Genomic DNA, 22,489 nt, shown 5'->3' on the forward strand with positions numbered 1-22,489 from the left:
CATACAGACAGAATGCCTTCACGTTTAGGTGGTAGTAAATTCCCTAAGAATATAATTTTTTTTGGTATGTGTTCTAAAATTTTGTTTTTAAAAATAAAGTTAACTTTAGAAATTCAAGATTTACAGAATTACTGCATAGATAGTACACAGTGTTTCCATGTAAACCGTAACCTATCGATAATTTTATATCATTTTGGTACATTTGTCACAAGTAATGAACCAGTACGGATACATTATTGTTAACGAAAGTCCATATTTTGTTCATATTCCCTAATGTCCTTTTTTGAATTCCAGAATCCCATCTAGGATATCATATTACATTTAGTCGTCTGGTCATCTTAGATACTTCCACTTGTTATGACAGTTTCTTAGATTTTCCTTGTTGATAACCTTGACAAGTTTCCTGGTATTTTGTGGAATGGTCCCTCATTTGGGGTTTGTCTTAATATATATATATATTTTTTTCATGTTTAGACTGGAAAAATAAGTGGAGAGATATTCCATAGATTGGAAGACTATTGGGACGCCTGGGTGGTTCAGCGGTTGAGCCTCTGCCTTTGGCTCAGGTTGTGATCCCAGGGTCCTGGGATTGAATCCCACATCAGGCTCCCCGCAGGGAGCTTGCTTCTCCCTCTGCCTGTGTCTCTCTTTTTGTGTCTCATGAATAAATAAAATCTTAAAAGGCTGAAAGACTATTGTTAAATTGCCCATTCTTTCAAATTTGATAATATAGATTCAGTAAAATTTGAATGAAAATTCCAGTGAGCTATTTTGTAGATATTAACTAATTCTGTATTTATATGGAAAGGTAAAAAATTTAGTAAGCTAAATAATGCTGAAGAACAAAATTGAAGCAGTCACACTACTTGGTTTGAAACCTTTAAGTCTGTAGTAATCAAGACAGTGAAATATTAGTAAAAGACTAGATACATTGCAATAGAGAGTGATCAGAACAGAGAATCCGAAAGTAGGCCCTTAAAGGAATAAGTGATAAAGTCAATCTAATTGTGTAATAATTGACAATCATGATTTTTCTGCCTGGAGTCTTAGTATAAACTAGGAAAAATTCCTTGTCCAGATTACTGTGACTGAAATGAAAGGTCATAGTTGACTTTACTGTGTTTGCTGGGGAAAGATTTTTTTCCCCCTCATAACCTCAATTTCTGGAACTTTCCAGTCACTTTAAAAGGACACATTTGGTACAGTTTAATTGAGTGAAATCCAGTTTTATCGGTAGGCTGTATCTTGAGATAGTACCAGTTTTTCATTGTGTTAACATGGATAATTTGGGCATGGCTTTAGATTAAAAAATAAGTGTGATCTAAAAAGAGATGGTAGTGAGTTCAGAAATTAAAATAGCCAATTTAAGCAAGATTTGGACTGCTGTATATAGCAAACATACCTGATTTTAATTGTCTTGATTTATTTTTCTAGAATTTCTTGAGGTTGGAAAAAAGCAGCCTGCTTTGGATGTTCTTTATGATGTTATGAAAAGTAAGAAACACAGAACATGGCAAAAGATACATGAGCCAATTATGTTGAAATACTTGGAACTTTGCGTGGATCTTCGCAAGAGCCATTTAGCTAAGGAGGGATTATACCAGTATAAGAACATTTGTCAACAGGTATGAAAAGAGCTGGGTTTTATGTTTTTTAGTAAAGGCTTTTTTTAGTAACTATCAGAGGAGTTTGCTTTTCAAAATTAATATTCTTTATATCCTAAAATTTGTTCTTAAAATATTTTATGGTTTGTTGAGAAGGTATTTTCAGGTTCTCTCTCTTCTTTTTTTGTGTGTTAGGTGAACATCAAATCTCTAGAAGATGTTGTTAGGGCATATTTGAAATTGGCAGAGGAAAAAACTGAGGCTGCTAAAGAGGAGTCTCAGCAGATGGTTCTAGACATAGAAGATCTGGATAATATTCAGACACCTGAGAGGTATGTAAGTTAAATAGCTAATACGTTTTCCTCAGTGTTTTTCTTTACATGTGTCTCCATCATCCTCATTTGAAGTTTAAGTGTTTATTAGAAAAAATGTTCCTCTTTGGAATTTTAAATGTATAGTAACAAAACCATACCATTGAAAATTTATCAGTGGAAAGTCACACCTTCAGATAGGAAGCAGATACTTATCTAAATGATGGTAATACGGGTTGAGGATTCAAATATTTGAACACGTAAGTGACAGCTTTAGTGTGTCCAAAAGCTGTAGAAAGAATTCGCACTTTTTTTATACTATTGTTGATTTTTTTTTTTTACTTCTATGACAAAGTACAAAATCATGTCTAAAATTGTTGTAAACTTTTATTTTTTTAATTTAATTTTATTATTATTCTTTTTAGTGTTCTCCTAAGTGCTGTAAGTGGTGAAGACACTCAGGATCGTACAGACAGACTTCTTTTAACTCCATGGGTTAAATTCCTTTGGGAATCATATAGACAGTGTTTGGACCTTCTTCGAAACAATTCTAGAGTAGAGCGCCTCTACCATGATATTGCTCAACAAGGTAAAATGAAAACTGATTTGAAAAATTGATTTTGAGGGAAAGATTCTGCAAAAGATGGACAAAGTTAACCTGTTTTTATCCATATTACTTATTTTATAGTTTTTATTCTTATTGAAAGATGTTTGGCGTTCATTTAAATAGTAAGTGACTATAAGACATTTGTTTTACTTATTAGGGTAATTCTATATGAAATCCATTTCATGGATATCTGAAAGGTAAAGTCATTTTTGGGATTTTCCAGGTGACTAAAAAAATAATTGGAACTTCTTGACGGCTTTCTGATAAACTTAAATCCTGCTTTTGACTGCATTTATGCATATTCTCCACCATGCCATGGGGAGAATCCTAGAAGCTTTGAACTTCTAGGATTCCTTTAAAAATACATATTTTTATATTCTTAAACAGTATCACTGAATATAGGACTAAGTTATCTTGATGACTCTGCATCATCATAAAAAGTATCCAGTTGTTGGGCAGCCCGGGTGGCTCAGTGGTTTAACGCTGCCTTCAGCCCAGGGCCTGATCCTGGAGACCTGGGATCGAGTCCCATGTCAGGCTCCTTGCCTGGAGCCTGCTTCTCTGTCTGCCCCCACCCCCCCACCCCTGTCTCTTATGAATAAATAAATAAAATCTTTTTTAAAAAATCCAGTTGTTACACTGCATATACCATTGACACCTGAACAGCTTAGGGGTGTTAGAAGTGTTTGTGGGCACACCCCTTTGCTTCCACTTCTGCAGTTGAAAGTCTGCCTATGACTTAACTACCCAAAAACTTAATAGCTTCTTATTGACCAGAACCTTAACTGGTAACATAAACAGTTGATTAACTGTTTATTTTCTATGTTATATATGTTATATATTTTTAAGAGGTAAGCTAAGAGAAAAGAAAGTGTTAAAATCATAATGAGAAAATAAACTATACATATCTGTATTTATTGGGAATATCTGCATAAATAGACCCATGCAGTTAAAATCCTTGTTCAAAGGTTAACTACTTTGAATCTTGAACCATATAATGTCCTTTCTCTTAATCCTGGATCTTTTTCCTTACTGTTACTTACCTTGCTGTTATTGCAGCTTTTTAACTATATGTAAATAGGATATATATGACTTAAGAGTGGCTTTTGGCTTTTTCTTACTTTGGTTTTAGTACAACCTTATATTGTCATTCTTTCCAATATGAGGAATGATTGGCATTTGTTTATCAACTTGTGACTTCAAGAATATTTTACTGTATTAGAACCTGTTCTGTTTTGTTTACATGGCTAGCATATGTGAATTTTCATTTAACACAAGTAAACTTGAGTCTTTTGATATCTACTGATATAAATGTTAACTTGAAGTTAAGCTGCGTCCTTTTGTTTTGGGCCTGTTGAAATACACACACACACACATATATATTTTAAGAGCAAAGGTATTTTGAAACAATTGTTATATTGCATATATGACAGCATAAAATTATTATTTTTTTAAAAAAAAGATTATTTATGAGAGACAGAGAGAGAGAGAGAGGCAGAGATGCAGGCAGAGGGAGAAGCAGGCTCCATGCCGGGAGCCTGATGCGGGACTGGATCCAGAGACTCCAGGATCGTACCCCGGGCCAAAGGCAGGCATCAAACCGCTGAGCCACCCAGGGTTCCCAGCAGAAAATTATTTTAATGACAGAGCAAGTAGTTAGGGTACACATCTAGTACACAGTTGAAATCAGGTTAACATAAGCCCACAATTTGTTAGATAGCAAGGCTATATTTTAGGCTAGGATTTTTTTGTTCTTTTAGGATTTGAAGTGGTTAAGTGTTTGAAAGGTGAGTCTCTCCTACACCTTAATTTGGATAGTTTTCCATTTGTAAATTCTCTTAGAACCCCAGAATCAAATTTTAGCTAGGCCAGGGCTATGTTCAAAAGATGGTCTGGACACATGATTAAGTGAGTGAGGACTCTGATCATTTTAAAGACTGATTGATTATAATTTTAGTAAATCTTATTAAAATAACTAATTTTAATATTTGAAATAAACCTTATTCACATACTTGATGATGTTGGAAAGTACCTAATATATCTTATAAATTATGTCTATAGCTTTCAAATTCTGCCTCCAGTACACTCGTAAAGCTGAATTCCGTAAGCTGTGTGACAATTTGAGAATGCACTTGTCACAGATTCAACGCCACCATAATCAAAGTACAGCAATCAATCTTAATAATCCTGAAAGCCAGTCCATGCATTTGGAAACCAGGCTTGTTCAGTTGGACAGTGCTATCAGTATGGAGTTATGGCAGGTATGTTGTGAACTGTTTGCTGTCTTTTGTAGTCCTGATAACCCAGAGTACTTTTATTTTCTTTAATAAGTATCTTCATCTTGATTGTTACGGGATAATGTCAATTAGATAACTGAGAAATTTAAGATTGTCCAATGGATAACCAAGAGTTCTGGACAGGCAGTCTCAGGATATTTTGGTTCTAGTTGCCTGCTGTGAAATCTGGGCCAAATCAGGTAATCTTTTTTGAACCTGGTGGCTTTCCATATAAAACAGTTAATCCTCGTTGCTCAAAATATGATTTAATGTTTGTGAACTATCTACTGGTCCAGGATGAAATGATTATAGTGGAGAATGTATGCATTTACTAAAGATGGGTTTTCTTTTTTAATTTACTTAATTTGTTTTGGGGGGTAACAATTTCATGGTAATTTTATGTTTACTCTGTTTAGAAAAACTGAGCTTGTCCTTCTATTTTTTTTTCATAGTTTTGCTGTATTTAATAAAAGTAATGCTGGCAGTAGGTTGGAAATTAAAAAAAAAAAAACTTGTCCCCTTTACTGCAGATGTATGAGAAACGCTGCATTAGATTGTCTCCTAGATATCTTAGTGTTGCTTTGGCTTAGTAAATAAAGGGCCTACATTGGAGATCTCAGTGGTGTTGGGAGATGTGTCCACCACTTGGGCTTTTTATGCTAAGAATTCCGAAAAGACATTTTCATATGATTTTGTAGTCCTGATTTGAACCTTTTTATATGTTTGGCCAAAAAAAAAAAAAACTAATGAAATTATAGAGGAAGAGGATTGGTTGTTTCCAGCTGAGTGAAAATGTGATTTCCTGCTCTCCAAAGTATTTTCCTTTCTATAGGGATACCCTTAAAACATTACCTGATGAAATGAGGAAAAAAGGTTCTATAGAAGACACACTCATTATATAACAAATGGTTAAGTAGAAAGAAGAAAATATTCATCTGTTATCTTGTTACTCAAATAGCTCTATATTATGTATTATGTTTTTCCAGATTTTTTCTATATATTCTGCCAAGTAGTGTGATGATAATAAACTTTAAAAAACTTTTGAGGGGATCCCTGGGTGGCGCAGCGGTTTGGCGCCTGCCTTTGGCCCAGGGCGCGATCCTGGAGACCCGGGATCGAATCCTACATCGGGCTCCCGGTGCATGGAGCCTGCTTCTCCCTCTGCCTCTCTCTCTCTCTCTCTCTCTCTCTCTCTGTGTGACTATAATAAATAAATAAAAATTAAAAAAAAAAAACTTTTGAAAGCCATGTTTATTAAAGTATAATTTACATTCAGCAAAATTCATCCTAAAATTTGACAAATGCAGTCAGCACCATAATTAAGCTTTTCCTCAAAACTCCCTCATGTTCCTTTGCAGTCAGCCCTTCTCTAATCCTTAAGAATGCATTGATCTGTTTTCTGTGAAAATGATTACATTTAATAATTAAAATGATCTGTTATGGAAAAATTTATAAGCATATATAACTGGATTTCTAAAAGTATACTTTTTTTTTTTTTTTTAAGATTTCATTTATTCACAAGAGACACAGACAGAGGTAGACACAATAGGCAGAGGGAAAAGCAGGCTCCCTGCAGGGAGCCTGATGTGGGACTTGATCCCAGGACCCTGGGATCACAACCTGAGCCAAAGGCAGACACTCAACCTCTGAGCCACCCAGGCATCCCTAAAAGTATACTTTGAAACATCTTTAGGACAGTCAAAAGAATGGGATTTAAAAATAACCTTTGCAAATTAAAGCACAGTTGACAAAGCTGTCGAGATAGTTCTAGCTTATCTAATTATGTTATGTTTTAGGCTGGGGCTAGTTAACTAGTAGAAAGACTGAATAAATTGAATTTTACAAAATTCTCTATGGGACAGATACATATTCTTACAGATATCTGGCACCACCTCAAAATTCACCCTGCTACTACCATAAAAGGGACAAAGAAAGCAAAAGCCTCTATTATATTAATTGGCACATGTTCGAATATACCTTATTTACTTGAAAAGCTTCTCTCAAGCATCAGTGCTGAAGTTCAGCATTTTGAACTGAGTGGAATCACACATTGTGGCAGAAAGGACAGTGCACTTTTGTTTTTTTTTAAGTCTGTTCTATCTAATTCTAAGAAATCTGAGGATTTAGTATTTTTGTGATAAAGGCAATTTTCTGAAATATATCAGGTATTGTAGGTGAATAAAAGGAAGCACACAAAGGGATTTTACTTTGTGTTTTTTTTTTTTAGTCAATATTTTGTGTTTTAGCTTTCATAAAGAGATTTGGATTTGATATTTATTTATCATTTAGAACACAGTGACTAACTTACATTACTAATTTTAGGAAGCATTCAAAGCTGTGGAAGATATTCATGGACTATTCACCTTGTCTAAAAAACCACCTAAACCTCAGTTGATGGCAAATTACTATAATAAAGTCTCAACTGTGTTTTGGAAATCTGGAAATGCTCTTTTTCATGCATCTACACTCCATCGTCTTTACCATCTATCCAGAGAAATGAGAAAGAATCTTACACAAGAAGAGATGCAAAGGTAAGAATGTTAGATAATATTGAAATTATGAAACAACTTCTTAAATGGTATGGTTCCAAGTTAGTGTTTCTCAACCTCTGCACCACTGACATTTGGGGCCAGATAATTTACTTTTGTGGGGGACTCTACACTTAGGATGTTTCACAGCATTCCTAGTCTGCCCACTGGATGCTAGTAACAATTCTTCCACTTCTGTCAGAAGTGTCTCCAGACATGGTGGTTCTCTGGTAGTATTCTTGGTCTTCAGTAACTGTCATTTGATAACTACCTCTTCCAGAAACCTGATTGAGAAAAATCAGATTAGTGTTACGGTATGAGCTTTCTATCTGTATACAGTATTTAGAATCTAGTCTAAGGTTAAGTAAGAAAATTTTATTATTTTATTATTTTTTATTTATTTTTTTAAGTAAGAAAATTTTAAAAATAAATGTTATCAAGTCTTTTTTCCCCTTCTGATTATAAAATAAAACTGAGGGGATCCCGGGATCGCTCAGTGGTTTGGCACCTGCCTTCAGCCCAGAGCATGTTCCTGGAGACCTGGGATCAAGTCCCCCACATCATGCTCCCTGCATGAAGCCGGCTTCTCCCTCTGCCTGTGTCTCTGCCTCTCTCTCTATGTCTCTCATGAGTGAATAAATAAAATCTTCAAAAACAAAAACAAAAACCTGAGTGTATGTTTGAATACAGAAAAGGGGTCTATAACCTAGCAATCTAAAAACCACTTTATTTTTTTTAATAAAACATGTAGCCTATTTCAGTCTTTTTTTTTTTTTTTTTTTTTAGTAATTTTTTAAAGATTTGGGGCACCTAGGTGGCTCAGTGATTGAGCCATCTGCCTTTGGCTCAGGTTGTGATCTCGGGGTCCTGGGATGGAGTATTGCCACAGGGAGCCTGCTTCTTCCTTCACCTATGTTTCTGCCTCCTCTCTCATGAATAAATATATTTGAGAAAGTGTGCACATGAGCAGGGGGAGGGGCAGAGGGAGAAGCAGACTCCCCACTGAGCAGGGAGCCTGATGTGGGACTCGATCCCAGCTCCCTGGAATTATGACCTGAGTCGAAGGCAGATGTCTAACTGACTGAGCCACCCAGGCACCCATTGTATTTGGTTTTTTAAATGTTTCAGTTGGACTCAGGAACCTCATACATCACTCTTTTTTTCTCTTTGTAGACTATGTTATTTTGGCCTCTGGTAGAATTATATAGATGAAATTTTCTTTTGGCTTTATAGCAATGTATGGAACCAACTGAATAAATTTTCCTAGTATATTTTCTTTGAAACTCTAAGGACAGTGTTCATTATGTCACTCACTGTCCTTTATGTAATCCATGTCTGAGACTAAAAAACTTGGTTCCTTTAAGGTACTTCTGTACCATTCCTTTATTTTTTATCTATTTATTTATTTAAAAGATTTTATTTATTTATTCATGACAGAGAGAGGCAGAGACACAGGCAGAGGGAGAAGCAGGCCCCATGCAGGGAACCTGACGTGAGACTTGATCCTGGGTCTCCAGAATCACATCCAGGGCTGAAGGCAGTGCTAAACTGCTAGGCCACCTGAGCAGCCCTCTACCATCCCTTTAGAAAGTGCTGTGATAACAGTATTATAACAATAAACATCAGGCTGTTTAGCTCTGTGTACATTATGTTGCTTGATCTTTACAATAGCCTCCTGAAAATTAAGTATCTTACCTTAGGTTCCAGTCTTGGAAATGGTGAAGCTGAGATTCTAACTCTTGACCCTTGTGCTCCACAGCACTCTTCTTAATGTCCTATGGTGCTCTGAATTCAACCTGACTTTCATCTTATGTTCTAGCTTTTTTTTTTTTTTTTAAGATATTATTTATTTATTCATGTGAGACAGAGGGAGGCAGAGAGATACAGGCAGAGGGAGAAGCAGGTTCCATGCAGGGAGCCCGACATGGGACTCAGTCCTGGGTCTCCAGGATCACACCCTGGGCCAAAGGCGGCGCTAAACCGCTGAGCCACCCAGGCTGCCCTCCTCTTATGTTCTAAGGAAGCTAAGATTTAGTCCCACCACACATGCCCCCCCATCGTATTCATTTAATGGTCCTTGTAAGTTTTTTCCCTTTCTTAACTGTCACTTTCTCCTTAATTTTAAAAGCTGCCTGTTTTTCTAAGGAAAACAATTGAGGTATAAAATGTATCTATATTTTACATTTTAAATCCCGTCTTTTTCTATAGCTGGGAAATACAATAGTAAGTGGGTGGGTAAAGTTCTGATTCTCCCAAGTATTTTAGTACAGTCCGTTTCTCTTCATCTAATGCTTTGATGAATAACATATATGAATACAGTCTGTCAAGGTGGTATACATATTGTCACTGGCGTATTTTACCAGGCAGTTAAAGTGTTTTTATCAGGTGACAAATATTTATGAATTTAACAGATGCATAATTTTGTTTCCAGAATGTCTACCAGAGTCCTTTTGGCCACTCTTTCCATCCCTATTACCCCTGAGCGTACTGATATTGCTCGACTTTTGGATATGGATGGCATTATAGTAGAAAAACAACGTCGCCTTGCAACATTGCTCGGTCTTCAAGCCCCACCAACACGAATTGGCCTTATAAACGATATGGTTGGTATAAGTTCGAGCATTCTTCAAGCTCAGAATAGAAGGCTTTATGGTCAGGTTTTATTATTTGTGCCAGGTGGTTCTGATGGATGGACTAGTTTTAGAACTACAGGTATAAGTCACCACAGTGTTCTTTTAAGGTGATTTCTCTGTATTGAGTGGGCTGGAGTTAAATTCATTGTAGCAAATAAGAGTTGGACTACCTTTGAGGGATAATGTGGACCACTCAGAAAAAAAAGTTACGGTGGGTAAGAAGGTTCAGGCCTTATTTCAGAGGGCTGCAGGAAAACTAATCGAGCTGACAAATGGTAGAAGTAGGGTGACCAGTATACGAAAGAGTGTGAGGTAAATTCAGCTTGATTCTGGACAGTGAAACGATTTCCAGTGTTTTCTTTTTTTAAATATTCATTTTATGTTACTAATGTAGCGGCTCTTGATCAGTGCTATGCAATGAAATTGTGAAGTATTCTTTAAAATGCAGATTCCTAGTAGCACTTGGCTGGCTCAGTCAGAGGACCCTGTGACTTGATCTCATGGGGTTGTGAGTTTGAGTCCCATACTGGGTGTGGAGATTACTTAAAGCTTAAAAAATATATATATATATATAGTTTCTAGATTGTACCCACTACATACAATAATTAGTTTTAGAATATAGAACCTAAAATTGGTGTACCTTTATGGTGTTTTATGCTGATGGACTTTTGCAGTTAGTGGAAGTTTATCATATCCTAGGCAAGTAACACCTAAAAGGATTTAGACTTTAGGGAGTCTGACTCAGTAATCTGACTTAGTAGTTATTGTAATTTAAGACCTCCAGTAAACTACTTTGAGACAAGCGAAAAAAGAGGGACAGTTGCTAGAGAAAAGGCCTTACTTTTCTGGCAGATTTGGTTAAGAACTAAGTAGTTTTCTCCTATGATATTTTTCTATTATAGTAGTAAGGCAAATTCCCTTTGTGGTCATTTTTTAAAAACCACCTTATCTGTAAAACAGTATTTCTCTGTATGCCCCCAATTTCATTAGCAACTGGTTCTTAGTGCAGAAAGCCAATTATAAATTTTAGTGAGAAATATACTCTAACGGATTACAGTAGCCCGTCTTAGCATATTTCTTTTTTGGGGGAAGGGATGCTAAATGGAGAATCAAGAATAATTTCTTTTTAAAGATTTATTTATTCATGAGAGTCACAGAGAGAGGCAGAGACATAGGCAGAGGGAGAAGCAGGCTCCTTGCAGGGAACTTGATGTGGGACTTGATCTTAGGACCTTGGGATCATGCCCTGAGCTTGAAGGCAGATGCTCAACCATTGAGCCACCCAGGCATCCCTCAAGAATAACTTCTTGTTAGGAATAAAAGCTGGGAGAATTTTATTTGAATGTTTATACCACAGCTAATTTCAATAAATATATAGGGCCCCTTCCAAGGAGAAGTATTCAAGAAGTGTGGGACATCAGTCGTGCACCCATTTTGCATTGGAGATGCAGACTAGAGTGTCTGTGTGTGGAGATAGGATCCACTGTTGTTTACCCGTCTTGTTACCCATAGGTCTGTATGGGACACACTCATGTGCTTGCAAGTCTTGCTGTGTCGCTGTAGCTAGTCTGTCTTTGGGTTAGCATTTCCCAACATATGAAGGATAAAGATATCCAAACACATTATGTGCCCTAGTTTATAGCTTTTAGGTAAGAGAAGATTCACTTATGGGCAGTTTTGAGATTTATGAAATTAGGACACTTTTTGCCTCTTTTAAGAACGGTTATGCAGTGGCACCCTTAGCTGTGTTCTAGTCATGTATAAGAATGTAAATCATAAATGTAATTGGGTAAATTCTCATAAGGTGGTTTCTAGTCACCACTCCTCATTCTCCCCCATAGCCACTGCTCTGATTGGTAACCACATATTAACTTGCTTGTGTACTTTTTGTATGAGATTTAAGTTCTCTATAAATGTAATAATATGTTAAGTTTTTGTTCTTACCATTATTTTTGCAAGATTTATTCACATGTTGAATGTAGTTGGTTTTTCTTTGGTCATTTCTGTATAAGAATGTCTCCTTATTTGTATTGGTTTTTTTTCTAGTTTAGGGCTATTAGTAGTTTTGTCATGGTAATTTGCATGTGCTACAATTATTTGTAAGCTGTGGTATTTTATTTATTATTACCAGTACATTAAGTTGGCCTTATGAGTTGTCTTTACAAATATTTTATTGATCATGATTTAGGAGTTTTTGTATCTTTATTAAGCTCTTGGAGACCTTTTTACTCTAGGTAGATGCATAATTTGGGGTTAGAGATCCAAAGGTAGTTTTCCTTTAAATTCCTCTGATAAATTTAAAGGGTTGAGGCTGGTTTTTCAGACATTTTCTAGATTTCCAATCTATTTCCAATCTTTCTTACTTACATTCAGTTCAACTGGAAATCTAGTTGGAAAATTCCTTTCAGTTAATTAAACCTTTTATTAATTGTAGGTCAGATTCAACGTGCTACAGTATGTTGTCCCTGAAGTGAAAGACCTTTACAATTGGCTGGAAGTAGAATTTAACCCACTAAAACTCTGTGAGAGAGTCACAAAGGTAAGACTTTGTATTTTAGTTTTGTTTATGCTACCATATAGCTGGCCTTTTTGCTATTTCAGATTGTATTTATATTGAGAGAGAAGAATTTCCCTATATGTTTTAATTTAGTGCACATTTCATTGTCTTTTTTCTTTATGTCAAGAGAAAAGATATTTCTGATGTGCTAAATAAAATCTTTGGAGGTAAATTAGCAGCATGACTAATGTAGCCATTGCTGTCAGTCACCTTCAGACAGGTCTCGATATAGCTTTGTATTACATGTGTATTTCCCTTCTCTGTGGGATGCTTTTATATATTTAAAAAATGTTGGAAAATTTCACAAATGTTTGTTATTTAGAAAGTGTAATTCTCTTTCAATGTAATGGATTTTACAGGTTCTGAATTGGGTTAGGGAACAACCCGAAAAGGAACCAGAGTTGCAACAGTATGTTCCACAGCTGCAAAACAATACCATACTCCGTCTTCTGCAGCAGGTAGACACTTTTAAATGAATGTTTTATTTAGAACAGGAATTTCTCCCCTTGATTTTTTTTTTTATCACAAAAATAAAGTTTTAGCATCACCTAAGAAGTGAACACTTCACCAAATTCTGTCCTTGCCAAAATTAGTCTGTCTTTGATTTGAAAAACAATTATTCTATGCAGTTTTCTTTTTCCTCTTTTATTTTTTTATTTTTTATTTTTTTATTTTTTTTTAAATATTTATTTTTATTTATTTATGATAGTCACAGAGAGAGAGAGAGAGAGGCAGAGACACAGGCAGAGGGAGAAGCAGGCTCCATGCACCGACGTGGGATTCGATCCCGGGTCTCCAGGATCGCGCCCCGGGCCAAAGGCAGGCGCCAAACCGCTGCGCCACCCAGGGATCCCCTCTTTTATTGTATAACTTTGTCTTTGTACATCTCTCCTCTTTAGCCATTTAGATCTTACTCCTTTTAATACTTCCATGGTTTTACATTGTCTAAAGGGTACTGTGACTTATGTATTCAGACTCTATTGATGGAAGTCTATATTTCTAGGGTTTTTTTTGCTGTTAGAAAATGTTGCAGCAGTGAATATTTCCATATATGTATTCTTGCATACTTCTGTGGCTTTCTGTAGTCTAGGAAGTGGAATTAGTCACAGAGCTTACACATTTAAAGCTTTAATAGCTCTTTAAGATTGAATTAATGGGGCAGCCCAGTGGCTCAGTGGTTTAGCACCGCCTTTGGCCCAGGGCATGATCCTGGAGACCTGGGATCGAGTCCCAGGTCGGGCTCCCTGCATGGAGCCTGTTTCTCCCTCTGCCTGTGTCTCTTCCTCTCTCTCTCTCTCTCTCTCTCTCTCTCTCTGTCTCTGTCTCTCATGAATAAATAAATAAAATCTTAGAAAAAAAAGATTGAATTAATGAATACTACCAGTAGTGATTGGAGAACCTTTTACACTACTTATTGTTAGTCAAAGGAAATACTGGTAAAAATATTTTAGTATGATTTATGTAAGTTTGAAGATCATGGTTTATGATATGGCTTCAGTGTTCCTGTTTTGTCTTCCGTTTATTTCTTTTCTTTTTTTTTTTTTTTAATTTTTTAAATTTATTATTTATGATGGTCACACAGAGAGAGAGAGAGAGAGAGAGAGAGAGAGAGAGAGAGAGAGGCAGAGACATAGGCAGAGGGAGAAGCAGTCTCCATGCACCGGGAGCCTGATGTGGGATTCGATCCCGGGCCTCCAGGATCGCGCCCTGGGCCAAAGGCAAGCGCCAAACTGCTGCGCCACCCAGGGATCCCGTCTTCCGTTTATTTCATTGGGAGGGGGCTTTTATGGTATGTTCACTTGGAGTATTTGTGCACATTTCATTGACCTGCTTTTCTTGTATATGTGAGCAGTGTTATTTCTTGTGTGCTATACAAATAGTTGAAGGTTAATTAGCAGTATAACTAAATGGTAATGCTGCCAGTCTCCTTCAGACACATAACAAATTTATTGAAAGTGTTCAGATGAATTAGGTAAGTAGCAAGTCTTTATCTACAAATATGTGGCCATTCAGGGATTTTTGTTTTATAAAACTAGGATTTGAAAGTATTAGCTTCTGAGGAATGTTACACTGTGATGATTCAAAGCATAGCATTTGGGATTGGTAGCCTTGAATTGGAATTCCAGCTCCAGCAGCGTAGTGTTAACATTTGCTCTGAGCTTCAGTTTCTTTTCTCTGAGAAATGGGCATAATTTCTACTTCTCATGCTTGTGTAAGACTGCATGAAAAAATGTCAAATGATAGCTGTTGTTACTAACCTTGTGTTTCTTATGCAGGTGGCACAAATTTATCAGAGCATTGAATTTTCTCGTTTGACTTCTCTGGTTCCTTTTGTTGATGCTTTCCAACTGGAACGGGCTATAGTCGATGCAGCCAGGCATTGTGACCTGCAGGTATGTGCTGGAAGGGATACTAGGTGGAAGGCCTTTAAGGACTAAAAAACATATACCCTTTGTCAGCTTTTGGTTCAGTGGCACCTTTTTAAAGTTGTACTGAATCAATTTTCTGGCTTTTGTAATTAACATTCTTAATTTTTGTCTCAGTTGAAATTTTTTTTATCAAAAGTCATTCATTTCTAGAGTATCTCATATTTATATATAGTTACAACTATTGATGGTATCCTTTAATTCTCAAAGGTTCGTATTGACCACACTTCTCGGACCCTTAGTTTTGGATCTGATTTGAATTATGCTACTCGAGAAGATGCTCCAATTGGTCCTCATTTGCAAAGCATGCCTTCGGAACAGATAAGAAATCAGCTAACAGCAATGTCCTCAGTACTTGCAAAGGCGCTTGAAGTCATTAAGCCAGCTCATATACTGGTATGCATCTTTGAGAAAAATGATCTACAGAATTTTTGAGGGGCCATTATGCTATGTCTTGTGCAAAAAGGTTTGTTTGAGATGATGTCTGAGAAAATTGGTTTATTATATATTTCCTATTCAGTTGTATTTGCTAGTATGGGTGTTACACCTGCTATGCATATGATGGATTCCCTTACCCCCACCTCCATGCTCTTTAGGGAGTCCTTTGCTTCTTGAGCTTTTCCTTCTTAGTTAAGTTCTTAATCTGTGTGCTCTGTTAGGATTTCTTCTTGGCTTGCTGACTTCATTCATTCATTCATTCATTCATGATAGACACACAGAGGGAGAGGCAGAGACACAGACAGAGGGAGAAGCAGGCTCCCTGCAGGGAGTCTGACACAGGACTCGATCCTGGAACTCCAGGATCACTCCCCGGGCTGAAGGCAGGCGCTAAACCGCTGAGCCACCCAGGGATCCCTGGCTTGCTTACTTTAAAGTAGATTTGTTGCAGAGAAAACTTGACTAACAAAGATTCTTTAACTACATCACTCCTATTAATAGAAGACTATATAGGTCATAGTTTTTGATGCTGGGAACTAGTAGTTCGAATAACATCATCTCCTATTCTTAAAGCAGACACATGTAAGGGTAATGCATCAGGGTTATTTAGTAATTTATTGGATGCCTAATACCATGATATGTCACAGAAAAAAAATTTTTTTTTAACGCATTTGTTTTTGAAGCAAGAGAAAGAAGAACAGCATCAGTTGGCTGTTACTGCGTACCTTAAAAATTCACGAAAAGAGCATCAGCGTATCCTGGCTCGCCGTCAGACAATTGAGGAAAGAAAAGAGCGCCTTGAAAGTCTGAATATTCAGCGTGAGAAGGAAGAACTGGAGCAGAGGGAAGCTGAGCTCCAGAAAGTACGGAAAGCTGAAGAAGAGAGGCTGCGACAGGAGGCAAAGGAGAGGGAGAAAGAGCGCATCTTACAGGAACATGAACAAATCAAAAAGAAAACTGTTCGTGAGCGTTTGGAGCAGATCAAGAAAACAGAACTGGGTGCCAAAGCATTCAAAGATATTGACATTGAAGTATGTAGCACGTTACTTCTTAACTTTGATCCACATCTCAGAAGCATAGTCATTTACTGTTTATTGATTACATTGGCTTGTCTGGTTATTTTCACTCCGTTGGTATGCCTGATTTTTTCATCTGTGAAGTAAAACATTTGTTTTTAATGGCTCTGCAGGTTTTAACATATATTGAAACAGAAATATGGCTATCGTAAAGCATTTTTATATTGCCCAAGTTTACCCATTGTGAGCATCTACTCATTGTATAAAAAGTAATTTACATTTTGATTTTAGAAAATGTTATTCCATACACATTTCTTTTATATTATTAGTGTGCATTTGTGATATTTTTCAGGATCTTGAGGAATTGGATCCAGATTTCATCATGGCTAAACAGGTTGAACAGCTGGAGAAAGAAAAGAAGGAACTTCAGGAGCGCCTGAAGAATCAAGAAAAGAAGGTAGATGAAAGAACCGGTTGGTAAACTTTTAACATGCCAGATTAACTGAAACAAATTTTTAAACTATATTTGTTTTCATGTCGTTCAGATTGACTATTTTGAAAGAGCTAAACGCTTGGAGGAAATCCCATTGATAAAGAGTGCTTATGAAGAACAGAGGATTAAAGACATGGATCTGTGGGAACAACAGGAAGAAGAAAGAGTAAGGTTTCTGATTACCTGTAACATTTGTAGTCTGTAAGCTATAATTAAATCCTCTGTCAGTAATGGGGCCACAGTTTCAAAATTTATTATTTTGTGTTCTCTTGCCAGGAATGGTGCTTTAGTGGCTGTATACTAACAGATTGATGGACAGATTGAAATTCACAAGAGATTAAACAATGAAACTTGTAAAATACAAAGGGCAGCTGAAATGTTTACTTAAAAAAACAGCTTTATGGGGATATAATTCACATGCCATACATACAGTTTACTTATTTAAACTGTACAGTTCAGGGTTTTCAGTATATGTATAGAATTGTACAGCTATCTAATTTTGGAACATATCCCAAAAGACCCTCTGTTTCCTCCCCCACCACCTTGGCCTTCTGCAGCCAGCAGTCAACATTCTGTCTCTAGATTTGCCGCCCCCACCCCCCCCAAAGATTTTATTTATTTGAGAGAGAGGCAGAGACTAGGCAGAGGCAGGCTCCCCTGGGGGTGCCTGATGTGGACTTGACCTGGACTTCCAGGATTACAACTGGAGCCAAAGGCAGATGCTCAAACACTGAGCCACCCAGGCGTCCCATAGATATGCCTATTTTTCAGACCTTTTATGTAAATGGGGTCGGATAGTACATGGTCTTTCATGACTAGGCAGTTCCTTTTGATGTTTTGCTAGTATACATAGTGTATTTATATAATGAAAGAAAAGCAAGGTTTTCAAGTGCTTGTAGTGGCTACATTTGTGATTAAAAACTAGTGACCCCATTCTGGTTAAAAAAAGAAAAGGAAAATAACTACAGGCAGCACAACTGTGGGGACTGTGGTATGAGAATGCAGTCTCTTGTTCCAATTAAGTTATCTTTCTGGGCTTCATTTGCCAGTTTCTCCCATTTTTTTCAGAAGTTAGAATTTTTGTGATAACATACACAATTAGGGAAACAAGCATGCAGACCAGGTAAAATACTTGAGATGATCTGCTACAGACTATCTCAAAAGCTTCCTTTTCCCCCCTTAAAGTGCAAAGGGAATAGCCTACTTAAATCAATGGTGCATCCTATCTTAATCTCTAGTTTTCTTTTCTTTTTAGATTTTATTTATTTATTCATGAAAGAGACAGAGAGAGGCAGGGACACAGGCAGAGGGAGAAGCAGGCACCACACAGGGAGCCCGACTGTGGGACTCGATCCCAGGTCTCCAGGATCAGGCCCTGGGCTGAAGGCGGCGCTAAACCGCTGAGCCACCTGGGCTGCCCTCTAGTTTTCTTTAAGAGAGAAAATATTTTTTATAATTAAACCATAGTGATTATTACCATGAAGTCTTTTGTGTTACTGTCTACGTTCTAGTTTTTCTTTTATAAAAATTTTCAGTATTTTGGGCCAAAATAAAAACAGTTCTTACAGAGAAACTGCAGGGGTCCTTTATCTGTCTGTCTTCTGTCCCTTATTGCCTTCCTAGGAATATGTGTTGCCATAGATGATAGTAACCCTTCCATTTCTATGGCATGATAGAAGGGGCAGAGGAGCTGCTTGTCATTCTTCAGGAATATGTCAGGAATTAAGAGTAAATTACTAATCAGATAACAAATGCTTTGAAATTTAACTTTATATTATGTACTTGCAGATTACTACCATGCAACTAGAACGTGAAAAGGCTCTTGAACATAAGAATCGAATGTCACGGATGCTTGAAGACAGAGATTTATTTGTGATGCGACTCAAGGCTGCACGACAGTCTGTTTATGAGGTGAAATGGCTGGTTTCAGGAAAACATTTATGAGCTTTTTAGTTTTGCCTTAAGGTGGTTCTTTAACACAGTTGGTACATTCTGTCTTGAGTTGACATTTTATAGTGATTGTTCAAATAATATTTTAATAGAAGGTTTCTGAAAATATTTTTTAGGCTATTAAGCAGTCAACCATTGCTGTAAACAAATTTTTCTGAAGGTGAAAGTGGACTGCATAAAATTTGCTTTTGTTTACTGTTTGATTTAGAAAGGAAAAGGCAGATCAGAATGTCCTGCACTTAAATTCTAATTTAGTCCTTCAGTTTGTTTTGTATAAAAACCCACTGGGTGTAGAAAATAGCGATCAACAATGTAAAATTTAAAGCATTTGAGATAGGAAGAAACTCCACAGTCATTTGGAAATTTTTAAAGATTTCATTTTTTTATGGTGGGGATGGTCAGAGAGAATCTCAAGCAGGCCCCCACACACACACCAAAGCAGAGCCCAGTGAAGGGGGCAGTGCTCAGTCTCTTAACCCTGAGATATGACCTGAGTTGAGACCAAGAAACAGATATCCAATGGACTGAGCCACTTTGGCGCCCCCATGTGGAAATTTTTGTACTTGAAAGTTGATTCCTGTGGTTTCAAAAAACTTGTGCTTTTTTGTAAACTTTTGAAGTTTTTGTAAACTTTTGAATATAAGTAGTGTGTATTTTTGCAGAATTTTGACTTTTGTTTTTTACCCATTCTATTAATAGGAAAAACTTAAACAGTTTGAGGAACGATTAGCAGAAGAAAGGCATAATCGCTTGGAAGAACGTAAAAGGCAACGTAAAGAAGAGCGCAGAATAACCTACCACAGAGAAAAAGAAGAGGAGGAACAGAGGAGGGCAGAAGAACAAATGCTGAAAGGTATTTATAGGCCAAGATTGGAGGTGTAGTATAAGGCAACCGGTTTGATACTCAGTTTATAGCAATCATGTTCAGAAAATACAGGAACAAGGAACCAGGATCATTGGCTTCTTATCTGCAACTAACTAAAACCTAACTTTTAGTTATCTGAAGTTGGTTGTAGATGAGGATGTTATGTCCTTTACCAGCTTATTTCCAAATTTTTGGTGTTTTAAAAATAACACCTTTTAATTTTTATCACTGTATTTTATGTAGTAGTAACATATAGTGAGGAACATGTGCCAGCTGTAGTCTGTCAAATGATCCTTTATCTGGAAATCCCGGGTGCTAAGGAGTTGGGGAGGGATTCTGGTATCTTTTTGTCATTACAAAACTATTCGTGTTGGGTGGTATAATTATACTTATTTTACTTGAATATCTTCTGATTATAAAGTACTTAAAGTTTTTTAAAAGATTTTTCCTTTTACCTCATGCTGCACCAGCAAAGTAGACCTAGCGCTAGGGAAAGATGCCAGTAGAATGCACACTAACCTGATAACCCTACTACATTATACAGAGCGTGAAGAGAGAGAGCGTGCTGAACGGGCAAAACGTGAGGAAGAGCTACGAGAGTATCAGGAGCGAGTCAAGAAATTAGAAGAAGTAGAAAGGAAAAAACGCCAAAGAGAGCTGGAAATTGAAGAAAGGGAACGACGTAGAGAGGAAGAGAGAAGACTTGGTGATGATCCACTTTCTAGAAAGGTGAATATAGAAGTTACTCTGTTTTTGTGATGTATTTGTCACCTAGTTCTTTTGCATGATCCATATACCTCCGTACATGTGTCAGCGTCTGGGCTTGGTATTTTGAGTTGGTTGCATTCATCTCTTTTAAATTCTGGTATTACTTTGTCTTCCCAAAGATAGTTTCCTAAAGGGGGGATGATTAGACTTAAACGTTAGCAAAGCTGTGTTTTAGGCTTCTGTTTAGAATCCCTCTCAGTAAGAATGAATCTTCTAAGACCTCAGTATTTGACCAAAAAACACTCTTTAGTGAATGGAAGAGGGACTATTCTAGTTTCCTTGAAGGGGGTTGCTGTGAATTCAGAGGATGATATGAGTTCTCTTAAGTCTTAGTACTCAAAGATGGGTCTGGTGGACCAGCAGTGAATATTCACCAGACTGTTAGAAAATCTCTAGCCCACTGTCAAACCTGAACAGAATCTGCATTTTAACAGTATTCCCAAGTGATTCAAATGCTGCTCTGAATATATTTAATTTTTAATTTTATTATTTTTTAAATATTTATCTTTAATAGACCTGTGTGTCCCCCCCCCCCCATCTCCTTTGTCTCCAATCCCTGCTCCTGATTGGTGGCACCATTACCCACTTAATCATGGAGTTTTTTTATTTTATTTTAAGATTTTATTTATTCATGAGAGAGAGAGGCAGAGACACAGGCATAGGGAGAAGCAGGCTCCATGCAGGGAGCCCGATGTGGGACTCTATCCCAGGACTCCAGGATCATGCCCTGGGCCAAAGGCAGGTGCTTAACTGCTGAGCCACCCAGGCGCCCCAATCATGGAATTTTTTATCTCCTCCTCCCTGTCCTTTCTGTTAATTCAGAATTTCCTTTTGCCTGCATTATTTTTTGTTCTTCCTGATTATAACCTTTCCCCAGTTTCAGACCTTCTACGTTGTATCCTCTTTTTTTTTTTTTTCTTTCTACGTTGTATCCTGTTTTTTTGTTTTTCATTATGCATATTTGATCATTATACCTGCTCTTGGGTTCCACACCTCCCTTTGATTAATACTCTGTACTTGCCAAAGGTAAAACCTGCTTTAGCAATCCAGGCCTGTCTAGTGCTGTTTTCTATCACCTTCATCTGTTGCCATTTTCCTCTTAATCACCTGTACTCTAGCCATTCTGAGCTAGTTTTATGCCTTACCGTGTTTCTGTGTGTTCGGTATCTTGGATGTGCTTATGCTCCCCCTTAAGGTATTTATTTTCGAAGTTAAGAGGTGAGTAGCAGGAGAATTTCTTGCCTGCCTTTTCCATTCATCTCTGCCACACGTGTGTCAGTTCTCTTTATTGGAGGACCTGTTCATTTAATTTCTGTTTAAGACATACATGGTTAGATTTCTGATTTTGTTACTCTGTTAATTTTTATTTTTCTCTGTTAACCAGTGAATGTGGCCTGTGTGGGTTTTTTTTTTTTTTTTTTAAGTAATTTATTTGAGAGAACACTCGTGCCGGCGGGTGGAGGATCAGGCCATCTCCCTGCTGAGCCCCGTCTGGTGTGATCTCAGCCCTGAGATCACGACCTGAGTTGAAACAGTAAATGCTTAACCTACTGAGCTACCTAGGCACCCCTGGCCTGTATGATTTCTAATTTTTTGGGAATTTAATACATTTTCCCTTTGTGTCCTAAAATATGTTATGTGTATTTTTCTGTTGGACACAAAGTTCTGTGTGTTTTATGTATGGACTCAGAACTGCTGTATTATTTTAATTTGCCACATTCCATTAGTTTATGGGAGCCTCATCTTCTGAAGAAAGGGAGGTGATTTAAACCTGGGATTATGGGTTTCTGTGTGTGTGTTTTGTTTTTGTTTTTGTTTTTGCACATCTATCTGTTCATCCTTTTCATTTTCAGCCTTTTGTGCCTCCCTTCCCTTTCAGTTGGAGTCTTTAGATTTATCTATTCGCATTTAACATGGCAGTGACTATTTGGTTTTATTCTTAACGTTTATTTTGGAGGTTTTTATTTCTATGTTTCTGCTACCTCTTTAAGCCAAATTTAAGAACTTTCTCAGTAGT

General features: G+C 37.0%; 1 protein-coding gene and 2 non-coding genes across 3 annotated transcripts in view; all 3 read left to right on the plus strand.

Annotated features, from left to right (window-relative positions):
• EIF3A (eukaryotic translation initiation factor 3 subunit A) overlaps positions 1-22,489 on the plus strand; it is a 37,225-nt gene that overhangs the window by 5,063 nt on the left and 9,673 nt on the right. The window contains exons 2-17 of the mRNA XM_041744208.1: positions 1,435-1,625; positions 1,800-1,936; positions 2,341-2,504; positions 4,584-4,783; positions 7,121-7,329; positions 9,758-9,929; positions 12,394-12,498; positions 12,876-12,974; positions 14,793-14,909; positions 15,153-15,338; positions 16,064-16,411; positions 16,749-16,853; positions 16,942-17,055; positions 18,678-18,800; positions 19,539-19,692; positions 20,249-20,433. Of these exons, the coding sequence (XP_041600142.1) occupies positions 1,435-1,625; positions 1,800-1,936; positions 2,341-2,504; positions 4,584-4,783; positions 7,121-7,329; positions 9,758-9,929; positions 12,394-12,498; positions 12,876-12,974; positions 14,793-14,909; positions 15,153-15,338; positions 16,064-16,411; positions 16,749-16,853; positions 16,942-17,055; positions 18,678-18,800; positions 19,539-19,692; positions 20,249-20,433 (2,609 nt within the window). The remainder of the gene's footprint in view (positions 1-1,434; positions 1,626-1,799; positions 1,937-2,340; positions 2,505-4,583; positions 4,784-7,120; positions 7,330-9,757; positions 9,930-12,393; positions 12,499-12,875; positions 12,975-14,792; positions 14,910-15,152; positions 15,339-16,063; positions 16,412-16,748; positions 16,854-16,941; positions 17,056-18,677; positions 18,801-19,538; positions 19,693-20,248; positions 20,434-22,489) is intronic.
• Positions 12,609-12,738, plus strand: LOC121486007. The gene has a single exon (XR_005986492.1). It is a non-coding gene; the product is annotated as a small nucleolar RNA SNORA19 (small nucleolar RNA).
• LOC121486006 lies at positions 14,327-14,455 on the plus strand. Its single transcript, XR_005986491.1, has one exon. It is a non-coding gene; the product is annotated as a small nucleolar RNA SNORA19 (small nucleolar RNA).

This window comes from Vulpes lagopus, chromosome 2, assembly GCF_018345385.1.
Source record: "Vulpes lagopus strain Blue_001 chromosome 2, ASM1834538v1, whole genome shotgun sequence".
In the NCBI taxonomy this organism is placed as follows: domain Eukaryota; kingdom Metazoa; phylum Chordata; class Mammalia; order Carnivora; family Canidae; genus Vulpes; species Vulpes lagopus.